Source organism: Macaca mulatta, chromosome 1 (genome assembly GCF_049350105.2).
Source record: "Macaca mulatta isolate MMU2019108-1 chromosome 1, T2T-MMU8v2.0, whole genome shotgun sequence".
Lineage (NCBI taxonomy): Eukaryota > Metazoa > Chordata > Mammalia > Primates > Cercopithecidae > Macaca > Macaca mulatta.
In genome coordinates, this window is record NC_133406.1 from 227393395 (window position 1) to 227405069 (window position 11675).

Consider the following 11675-nt stretch of genomic DNA (forward strand, 5'->3'; position numbering starts at 1 on the left):
TGGAAAAGGAGATCTTGAGGAGTACGCTCTTCTCAAAAGTCACATCTCAAGCTTCTGGATCCTCTAGTGTGGGGTCAGGATCTCCTAAATGCCAGAATCATCTTTTCTACAACAAAGTATTAATTGATGGTTACCTTGAACCCTCAAAGAAGGGTGAAATTGAGTCCAGTGTAGTTTTAAAAAACAGAAAAGTAGCAGACACGAGATCACAGGCAGCAAATACGTGGCACTCCAGAACCACTTCGCCTTTGTGCATACAAGGCAGACATGGGTCACTTAGCCAGCCCTCTTTCCCTGAGTGTGAACCCAGCGTCAGAATCCAGTTCTATGCAGCACCCTGGGCAACTGCTCCCCCTACACAAATGGAAACCTGCTTGTCAACTGTGGCTTGGAAAGACTTCTGTGAAAATAGAAGGGGGAGAAGTTGACCCCAGAGAGTAGGCTCATCCATCCTCTGGGCTGGTCAGTATCTAGATCTGCTTCTTCTCTAACAGAGCTAGAGGGATGAGGCTCCATCCCTGGAAAACAAACAAACGAGGCCTGGCCAAAACCTCAGACATGCTGGTTTCCCAAGAACATACAAAATGGGTTCATCCCGGGAAGAACTAAGACATCCATTCACCTGCAACACACTTTTAAGCTCCTTCAAATCTGCTGGTGCTTCTTGTCCTGCAGACAAGGTGCTTACTAAGTCACATTGTCTGCTGCTTGATGGCGATGCCACTAGAAGGCGGCACAGGGGCGTGACCAGGGGCTCCCTTCTGGCTCCTCACTCCCAGACCCACAGACGAGAGGTAGAACAGACTCGTGATTAAAAGACGAGCCGGACTGCCTGGACTTGACTCCTGGCTCACCTCCTACCATCTGTGACTTCAGGCAAATTGCTTGACTTCTCCGTGCTTCAGTTCCCCCATTTGTAAAATGGGAGAACATAAAAGTATTCACAGGGCTCTTTTGAAGATTAAATGAGGTAATACATGGAAAGCCCTTAATATCGTGGCCAGCAAGCATTGGTGATCATCCTTACATTATTATTGTTTCAGCAAATCGAGGTTATTTGGCTTTCATGGTTTTACAGAGCTAACGAAATGCTTTCTTCTGAACTTACCTTTTAAAAACTGACATTTGGTTTTGAAATTCAAAACCAAGAGAAATAGAAAGTTACAGGGAGGAGGTGATAGAATAAGAATGAATCATCTTTTTTTCTCACTTTGAATTGAAAAATGATTTCCTGTCTTACAGCTCACGTCTCTTTAGTTCTGATGGGTAGGAGAACCTGCTATAAAAAGGAAGTGGCTCTGGTCCACACAGGAACAACTCTGGCCTGGCAAAGACACAGCTAAGGTCCTCGGTGTCACTGGTGGCCAAACCAGGAGTTACAGGCCACTTGAGAGCCTTCTCTCTGGGCAGACGCAGGAGATGAGGGAATGTTCTGGCTACTACAACTCACGCTGTCATGAAATCTTATACATGGCATGCCAGGCTCAACTTTTCATCAGATTCAAACTGAGATTAGAGAGGACATCATTCAGTCATAATAGTGATGCTGACAGCAGCTGACGTTGATAGCACTCACTGGAGTGAACAGCATCTGTGGTCCTTCCAGGCTGCTCTCAAGTTGTCTTCGCAGCAATTCTTTGTGGTCAGATTGATTATCTCCCTTCCACAGAAAGGAAAACTGGGGCTCAGAGACGTTGAGTGACTTGCATAGATTAAGCTTACAGAACTATACGTGATAAAGCCAGAATTCAAATATTTTATTCAACAAATATTTATTGAACAGCTACTACACGCCAGGCTCCGTTCTATTAATAGATGCTGGGAATGCAGCAGGGAAGAAAACGAAGTTCCTGCCTGGGTAGAACTCTCATCTAAGAAGGGGAGACACAGAGTAAACAAACATAATGAGTCCATAAACAGAATGTACAGAAGGCTTAAGGGTCTTGAACAGTAAAGCACAGCAAGGAAAGGGATGAGGGACCAGGCAGTGTGACAGATCGATGGTCAGGAAAGGCTTCTTGGAGGAGGTGCCAGCTGAGCAGCCTTCCAGGTCCAGAGCCAATGCCTGTACCTACATTCCGCTGCCTGTCATGAAAACAGTAGAACCTCAACCCCAGCTAGCGCTGGCCTGCACCTCACCATCTTTTGTGGAATGCAAGTGGCCTTCAGGAAATTCTGAACTTTGAATTTCCATTGCCGTAATCACGGCAGACCAGGCTGAACTGAAGCTCTGTCTCAACTTGCATTGCTCCCACAAGGGGCCCTGGGTCTCAGACTGAGAAAGGCTCCGGCGATCCTAGGAGACTGAATGTCCAGAGCTCCCCAGGTACCAAGCTTGTCCGACCTGCAGCCCACAAGCCACATACAGCCCAACACAAAATTCATACACTTTCTTAAAACATTATGAGGGTTTGTGGTATTTTTTTTTTTTTTTAGTTCATCAGCTATCATGTTACTGTATTTTATGTGTGACCTTTCTTCCAACGTGGGCCAGGAAAGGCAAAAGATTGGACATCCCTGCTCTCTACTCTCCATGAACCCCGTGGCTCAATCGCTCCGCACTTACCTAGACAGAGAAGAACACATCATTCTAGGAGCCTTTAGGAGTGTTTTAAAAATTCTGACAAAGCTCTAGCCTCACCAAAGGATAGAACCACCCACTCATGAAATTAATAGAAACTTATGCTTCTCAGTTTCCACGAAGGACTTTTTTTCTCTTTCAGGGCTTTTGAAAAGTGAGTCGTTTTGGCAACAGCCTCTTCCTCAAGTTCTTTAGTGATCACCATCATCGAAGGTCCCCACATGCTGCCCCTTTCCACCCGGGGCCGGCTACTAAGACCTGGCAGTTTCCTTAGCAGTGCCTCCCTAGGTCTGTTTTTGTGATGACTTGAGCACCTGGCACCGATTAAGCGTCCGCTGTCATCACCAGCGCCACCACAGCCATCAGCCACTGGATCCTCACTGGGAGCACACGCTGCCTTCTGTAATGTGCACGGCACATGGTAGGTGGGGGGCACAGAGCTCCACCGCAGGCCAGGACGCTGGGATGCCACTGGCAGCGTGCCCTGCCTTTCAGTAACTACCAACACCCAGGTAAGGAACACCCAGATGGGTAGGCATTCAACGTCCATGTTTTTCCCATGATCCTATACACTCTCTCTGCAGCAGAACTGCTCTCTGGCCATCAGCATCTCATATGGGGCACACAACAGCTATGTACATGCAAGTCTCTCCAAAACCCAAAGGCACAGTGATTAGGTGGTTTCAAATTGTAGTTGAACTTGGCTCTGGAACCAGATGGCTGGGTTTGGAGTCCCCACTTGTAGCTATGGGAAATATTTCAAGTGACGTTGCCTATCTCAGAACCGGTTGATCTATCTGTAAATGAGAATACCATCTCCGTCAGGTGTGGGAGAGCTCAAAATGTAAAGAACTCAGAAAACTGCCCCCAAGCATTGGAAAGGCCAGTGATACTCCAGGTGCCTCCTCACCTGCCTCCATGGTGGTTAGCTCCACCCTGAGGGTGCTCTTAGAGTCCTAGGACAAAGTCCTCCAGGTCTACAGCCTGAGACCTTGATGATTCAGATTGGCTATTGAAGGATGTTTTCTGAATGGCTGGCTGACTGAATCACAACAGGAGAATGTGCCTGAATTCACAAGTCCAATAATAGCCTGGAAATAGAAGCCATCTGAAAATGTTCTAAACTTTAGCTGGGTTGGCAAGGACTGGATGCGATTATAAAAAGCAAGTGAGAAGAGAATGTTACTGCAAGGAAAATTGAATCCATGAGTTTTAAATAACTTCATTCCAATAAAAAAATATTAAAATATATTTTGGGCCAATAACTATTGCTATGACAAATGCAAGCACTGTACATTGAAATTCTGTTAAGTTAAAAAATTAAAATAGCCACAACTGTCTCCTAAGGCCTAAATGCCCTTTTGTTAACTTACCTGTGTAACAAATTCCAGATTTTTTAAAAGTGAGTCCTATTTTAAATGTACATTTACATTTAATGCTAAGACTCAGTAGCTATGTAAGTAGGATTCCAGATTATATCATAGGCTCCTGTTTAAACATGAATAAGGAAATATTTTTAGCTTAGGTATGTTCTGAATCAGAACACAAACCTGGGCTTTAAAATCCACCTGTAGCTTTCTGTGGTTGCTGAAATGACACTCCAGTTCTCTCCCCTCACTGAGTAACTCAGGTGGTACCTATGAAAAGATGTTCAGAAACATGGCTTGTTCTGTTGACTTCCTGTCATGGTTTATTAGCTGGACATGGGAAGGCACATTTAGGCACCAGTCTTCCGTAAAATGTTTATGGTTTCCAGAATGTCCACCTGAATTTCTATTGTAAAAAAGTGTTGAAAAGAAATCCAGCTGGCATAAAGGAGGCAGAAATGCAAGCATGTGCAAATCCTATTACCCGCAACAGGTCGACAAGTTTACTCTAATAAGTATTTCTGGGTTATCTTTTAATGATTCACAATTGAATGTGATTTTTGCAAATGCAAGTAATTTAATGCAGAGTCATGATGGTTTTCTCAATTCTTAATGTAGAAAACTAAATGAAATCTACATACCCGCTCCAGGTTGTAATCCTGTACTTTAAAAATAACCTATCAGCAGAACGCAAATACCTATTTGTTTTGCATGTAACACACTATTTGCTGAAGTTGGGAGGCAGCCTAGACCAACTTTCTTTTTGGGTTAATGGCCAGCAGCTCAAGGTTCTCCGCTGGTATCTGAGGAGATGCTTGAGGATCCCTGGGCCTTGAGAATCATCTCCAAAATCAAAGGGTATTACTATAATGAGCTTGGCTTCTGTTAAACAGTCACATTGCCGTTGATGAAGCAGATGGCTCTATAAAGCCAGCTTGATTGACCTGAACTAATTGGTCTGTGATGGGGGTAGAAGTTTATTCCACAGTGAGAGGGAAACTAAAAGCAAATGGGTCCAGGAGCAACTCCTGACTAAAAGTCTCGGTGCACCAGGAAGATTTCCTTACCCACAAATGACTGTTCTACTTGCTCACTAATGCTTCCAAAAGCTTTTATGGAGAAGGGACTGCATCCTGTTTTCTATATTTAGACGAAATAAAATTCCTTAAAAAACAAACAAAAAAACCTACCTATAAAAATGAGGGACTGCACAGTGCAGCTTGGAGTTCAAATCCCAACTTGCCACCTTACAGTTGTGTCCCCTTGGAACAAAATCACTTTCCCCAAATCTGTTTCTCCATCGGTAAATGACATCAACCTCAGGCTGTCATTGCCAAGACTTGTTTTGTAGATGCTCAGCAGAGTACCCAGCGCACAGCAAGCGTTGGAAAGCCACGCTAAGTCCACCCTAAAGCTTCTCAGATCATTCCACCACCACTCAGAGGAAGTGGCACAAGGGCAGAAGGCGGGGAGGGAGGAAGTGACGTGACCCTGTGTAGGTGGCAGCAAGGATTGGGCCTGGGGCCGCAGCAGAGATCCATGGCACCACCAAGGAGCAGTTTTGCACTTTTTTCCCTACATGCCACCCACTCAAACCTCAAACCATATTCAATTTCTATTTTGACATTAGATGTTTGGTCTAAAATCTTAATGTCCACATGTCACCATTCTCACCAATCTGGACCTTTATTTTTCTTATCCCATAATACTGTGTATTCAAGGTTCTGCTTGTGAGGCAAACCCTTCAGGAAAGGTCAAGCCACCAGAACGGCAGGGCCCAGTGGGGCTTGGGCCTTGGACCTTGGAATCAACATAAGCCGGAGAGAAACTACACATTAGGCCCATGGTTCCTTCACCCTCAAGGCGTACCACCTCCTCTTTCCACCGAGTGGACATGGCTCAGGATTGGCTTCAGAATAACGATGCCCTAATGCCAGCTGCACGCCCCCGCCAGCCTGAGGAAGAATGGGAAAACAACACTGCCCACTTTGCAGGATGATTATAAGGATGACACGCGGCACTGCGAGGCCTAAAGCGCACACAATTCTCTAGCAATTGAGAGCTACCCTCATCTTATTTCTTCCCATATTAAATTCAGAAATTCTCCTGTGCCCTTAATTTACCTGGGGTCTTTAAAGTACATATTACCCAGGTAGGTCCCAGCCCTAAATGGACTCATTGGAAAGTCCACTTGTAGGGCCTTGGAACTAGTAGTTTTGACAAGCTCCCCAGGTGAAGTGTGGAACCCACAGTGTTGAAGGGCAGGGCTTGTGGCTCCCCATTTTGTTAAGTCTAGCAGAATGGCCCATCCACACCTCCAACGCCCTCGAACATACGCTCAACAGCAGTGCTTTACCAGCACCTTCACTGAGGCTGCCCTAAGCGGCAGCTGCAGGGGTGGTGCCATCAGGCAGGAAAGAGGCCATGACAGCTGGGCCTGTAAAGACTGATGGGGAATGACAAACCATTTTCTGTAGCTATCAGCCTGGTCTTTGAAGCACTTTAAATGTGGCCTTTATATCCGAGTCAACCCTTTTCTCATCCGCCTGTGCTCTAATCCACTTTCAAGGTAAATTGCCCTTTATGATTTTTTTTATGGATTCAAGTCAATATATTCAAAGCGAGGTTCAATATCAAATCAAAATCCACATGAATAAAATATCAAATGCATTAAGTGAGCGATAATTTTAGTAGAGTCATTTTAACGTAAGTATTAAAAGCCGGCAGTCATCTAGATTATCGGCACTCAGATATTAAGCTAGAAGCATCTCCTTGACCACCTAGCCTTTGGGGAATTGTGACAGCGAGGAGGTCTGGAATGTGAAGTATAAAGTGGGGAAAAAAGCCACTATGAAAATATAAGCCCCACAGAGGTCAGGATTTTTGTCCATTTTGTTCAGTGATGTATCCTAAGCACCTAGAACACAGCCAGGCATACCCTAAGTACTCAATAAATTAAGTTGATTTTGTAAAATATCTTGCTAGAAAGTACTTGTAACAACTGAGACGAGACAGCCAGCCTAGCAAGGCATTTACCAGAAACACTGTGAAATGCTTCAATGGTAACAGGGACGGAAGGCTTTAATTAGCTTTTGATTTTTAAAAAAATGTTTAACTCTATCATAAAAGAGTCAAAGCAACCCAAACAAGGCAGCTTCGCCCTTGGTGAGATGGATGTGACATGGTTCCTTGGTGACTCCTCCAGTAAACATCTGAGTCCCTGTCATGTTCCAGGCAGAGCCAGGGACACCGTGGAGACCAAACCATCACCGCACCCTTTCAGTCCAGTGCTTGTGTCTGACAGCATCCAGATCCAGGAAAAAAGATCTCCTCCTCGAAGGCACACTCAGAAACCAGCCAGTCCACTCCCCACTTTTTGCAGACTGGGAACTATGATCCAGAATGTAAAGGAACTTGCCCAAGGCTAAAACACCAAAGACATAGCCATGGAGGGCGCTTGTTGGAGGCCCGTTTACTGAAGGTACAGGAAGGGATGAACGGCCGGCAGATGGGTTCGGATGGAGACCCAGTTCTCCCGCAAGACCATGCTCTTTCTCACAACGTTCAGCTCCTCACAGGGCACTGCTGCGTGTTCAATCCTCATTTGTTTACGACTCCTAATATCAAAGACCACTTCCAGATTCCCACCAACCTCTCTCCTCCTCCGTGTTTTTCTAAGGGAGATATATCGTATGCCAGAAACGTGAGCATCTGGCCAAGGGAAGCTGGCTATCCCTTCACCACCTTTCCCTGAGGAGTGAGTGACAGACAGATGTGGTTAGCAAACTGCTATGATGATAAACTATAGGAAATCGCTTATAGTCAGCCATTTTTAATCTTTTTTTTTTTTTTTTGAGACGGAGTCTGGCTCTGTCGCCCGGGCTAGAGTGCAGCGGCCGGATCTCAGCTCACTGCAAGCTCCGCCCCCCGGGTTTACGCCATTCTCCTGCCTCAGCCTCCCGAGTAGCTAGGACTACAGGCGCCCGCCGCCTCGCCCGGCTAGTTTTTTTGTATTTTTTAGTAGAGACGGGGTTTCACCGTGTTCGCCAGGATGGTCTCGATCTCCTGACCTCGTGATCCGCCCGTCTTGGCCTCCCAAAGCGCTGGGATTACAGGCTTGAGCCACCGCGCCCGGCCGCCATTTTTAATCTTAAAAAACCCCGGCAATTTCATATAAACTGAGTATGTCATCACAACTTTTTGGTTGCATTCCTTGGAAATCCATAGAAATAAACATCAATCTACAAATTAAACTGTCAGGAAGCACAGACACCCCACAGATGAAATTATTTTATATTTTACTCTTACCCGAGTGAGTTCACAAGGTACGTCTTGGCATCGTTGCCTGACTACATGTCCACCCTCTACAAAGAATTCCAACTGGAATGAGCACATGTTCAGTTACTGTCAAATAGAAACAAGTGAACAGACACCAGGTGCACTGAGCAGACGCCGCACTTTTAAATTAGAGCGCGGCCTTTGAATAGTCCTCCACACACCTTGTTTTATCCCCTAACTGCTCCCAATTACGTACAAAATGCAGTCCTTTCACAGATGTTTAGAAAGTTTTTTATTGGTTACAATAATATAAAATGCATTGTTTAAATTCTCCTCTAGTTATTAAGTGTTTGCAGCAATAGCACAAAAAAATCTTTTTTTAATACATCTGACGAGCCCCAGTGATTTCAATGCTGGAGGGAAAAACAGCAAACAGCACTCTTGTCTATCTATAATTAACCTCTCTCTCTCTCAATGCTACATTGGTTAAAATCAATGGACAACCCCTTTTGGTATGTCAAATTGTAAATTTTAATGTTTTCATTAGAATAATCTTTTATAGCACTCTCCAAAAAGAAGCAATAAAATAACTAACAGCAAAGTTCAATACAGGAGCACTCTCTGGGTTAACAACGCCAACAAAAAAAGTGAAATGTAAATCACATATAATACAATTGAAGCGTCCAAAACAATTTAAATAATTTTAAATATTTTATTTTTAAACTGCTACAAATGCTTTATACAATATTTCAACATAAAGTCCCCATAACAGAAATGTAACAAAATGGGAATGATAGTGGAAGGATTAAAGTGGCACAAATTCACCAAACAAATATTAAACTACAAATTTTTAAGAGGTAGATTACTTTTGAAGTCGAGAACAAAAAACAGTATGAATAAAACCTAGCCGCTTTCCACCAACTCAGTCATTAATTTAGGGGGAGGCATAAAATGCAAGGACAAATGGTATTAATATACTTAGGAAGAGGCCAATTTGTTGTTTTTAATCTCTATTAGAGATGCAAGTGTAAAACCTGGTATGCAAATTCATTTATACTTACGTGTAGACATACATCTGTACAGGCCTGGGATGCGCCTGTGCATTGATATATTGCTAAATAGTCTCTGATAATATAATAGTTATAAATTAGTGCCAGATAAGAATCTGAGAGGATAATGCCCATTTGGATACACAAACGCAACACCAGAATAGGCATAAAAAAGAGTCCATATCCAATCTGGTTTCCTCTCCATTAAGCTGGCAATCTACTTGTGATTTAAAAAAACAAAAACAACAAAAAAACAAGAAATACCAGGGTAAGAGATCAGCTAAATGCCTCTCTCTGTCTATAATTAATTTAAAAGAAAGGCATCAAGAGCTGATATGTGACCAAAACGTTTTAAATGAGTGCATCCAAATTTGTCATCCCTGAAACCTACAACAAACTACTGCTAAAACAGAGAACTTGCTTTGCAAGGTTAAGTTCAAATCATTCCTTTCTCCACTACGTGCCAAAAACAAGGGTCATGCTCAGATCTGAGGTACCAGTCCCATGACGAGGAGCCAGTTCATCTGGCCCGTCTTACAGTGCCCTTCTCTTTGGATCTCAATCACCTGGGCGCCCAGCATGCGCGTTGGGCCCCACCGAAGCAGCAGATGCCTGACTCTAAGCCTGCCGGCAATCAGTTGAATGTTAGGATTTTTGAGTCAGCTTCAACTGGTCTTGCAAGCTTGGTAGATTTCGTATCCTTTGCCGTAGTGCTTATCCTAAGTTGAGCATGCAATACCTTTTAGTCAATTAAGGTTTGTTTTGTTTGGGGGGCTTTTCTACAGGAAGTTCCTAGAAAATAAGAAAACTGAAGATAAATGACAACATAACATAACCTTACATGAACTGACCATGTTAAAGAAAAAGGTGAATAGACCGTAAGACAAATGTCATTAAGACGACAACACACACATGACTGAAGGTATTTAGGAACGAGCGTCCTACCCAGAAGATACACCCTGCAAGGAACTACACGCATTTATTTCCAAGGGGTGTAGCAGAGATGGAGGAGAAATCAGCACTTTATTTTTTTTAATCAATTCCTGGTAAATGGAAAAACTTGGTCTAGAATTTCATTTTGCTTCTCTACCTTTAAGTTTTCTTGACTGACTGCGACAGGAACTCAGTTTGAAAAGAAAAAAGTAGCTCTAAAAGAAGTATTAAAGAACCCAAAAACACCATGGGGTTCACAAAGGTGAAAGATGGGTAGGAGGTGAGTAGAGAATGTACCTCTTTCCTTCCCTTTCTGTTTTATTGGAGCCCCTGGAAATGATCCCTTAGCAACAGATTTAAACTCGGCACTACAGAAAGCCATGGTGAGGGGTGGGGGGTAGGTCACTGTAGTAAGAGCTGCAGCAGGAGAACCTGAATGACTGTGGCATGCCTGCTTTCCTGTGTTTTGTCCTAAGAAAAATATTTGGAGCACATGGCTTTTTGACACCTTGTCTGGCACCATGGCTTATGTTCCAGGAAATGACCCTCAGTGTTAAGGAGAAAACTCATGGAAAAATCACATGGCTGATTGCAAGCATATACTTGAAAAACTGTGGAATCCTAAAGTGGCATTGAAATGTAAAATATCTGAGTATCGAAAACTAGCTCTTAATCACAGCTTGTTGTAAAGATATACACAGGACAAGGATGTGCTGCCTGTTCTATAAGTCATCCCTGCGTACCCAACAGGGTAAGTAAAGCAAGCTGCAAACAGAGTGAAAGTGAGTATTCCTAGACATGTAATAGATGTGATGATTCCTTGTGTCAGGAATCATCCCTACACAAAATTTACAAGTAGAACTATACTTAAACAGGAAGACGACCGTAGTTCAAACAACTCCTTATTAGTGTAATGCAACAAATATGCACTGAGGCTGAGGCCGCCTCTGTAAGAGCCCTGGGCGACACGTTAATGACAATCATCATATTACCCAGGTCTAAGTTTACGAATCCCAGTTTTGTGCTAAACTAACTACAAAGTACTAAGACCAAAACAAACACTTCAAAGAAATGCCCACTTTTGTGTCCAGATAGTCAAAATATATCTTGATGAACATTTGTTTTCTAATTCCCAAGAACACTTCTCAGGTTTATGGTGAGTTGGTAAGTGGACCCTTGGATCACATTCCTGACCTACAGATGTGTCCACAGCACAGTTCCAGCACCTCACACAGAGCTGCCACCAATGCCTGTCATTACCGTCCACGGTTAGGACCATACAATGTTTTCTTATCTGATTCTTCTGTGCTTCCTTTTAGGCCAAATTTCACTCCAGCAAGGTAACCCACTGTTAACTATCAAACAAAGCAAAATAATGAAAATTAACTGGAGCAAAGAAGAGACATTATTTTTAAGGCACTTTAGTCCTCTGTAGTCTTAAAGGTTACTCAGAAGACACTGGGTAGA

General features: G+C 43.5%; 1 protein-coding gene across 6 annotated transcripts in view; it reads right to left on the bottom strand.

The window, feature by feature from the left end:
* Positions 1 to 11675, bottom strand: part of PRDM2 (PR/SET domain 2) — a 128272-nt gene that overhangs the window by 28787 nt on the left and 87810 nt on the right. For 3 of the 6 annotated variants that reach the window (XM_015114702.3, XM_077973683.1, XM_077973711.1), the window contains one exon: positions 8502 to 10067. The exons of the other annotated variants lie outside the window; for them this stretch is intronic. In XM_015114702.3, coding sequence (XP_014970188.3) covers positions 10055 to 10067 — 13 coding nt within the window. In that variant the 3' untranslated portion in view covers positions 8502 to 10054. Of the gene's footprint in view, positions 1 to 8501; positions 10068 to 11675 lie in introns of those variants that run through there. 6 annotated transcript variants of the gene reach the window in all.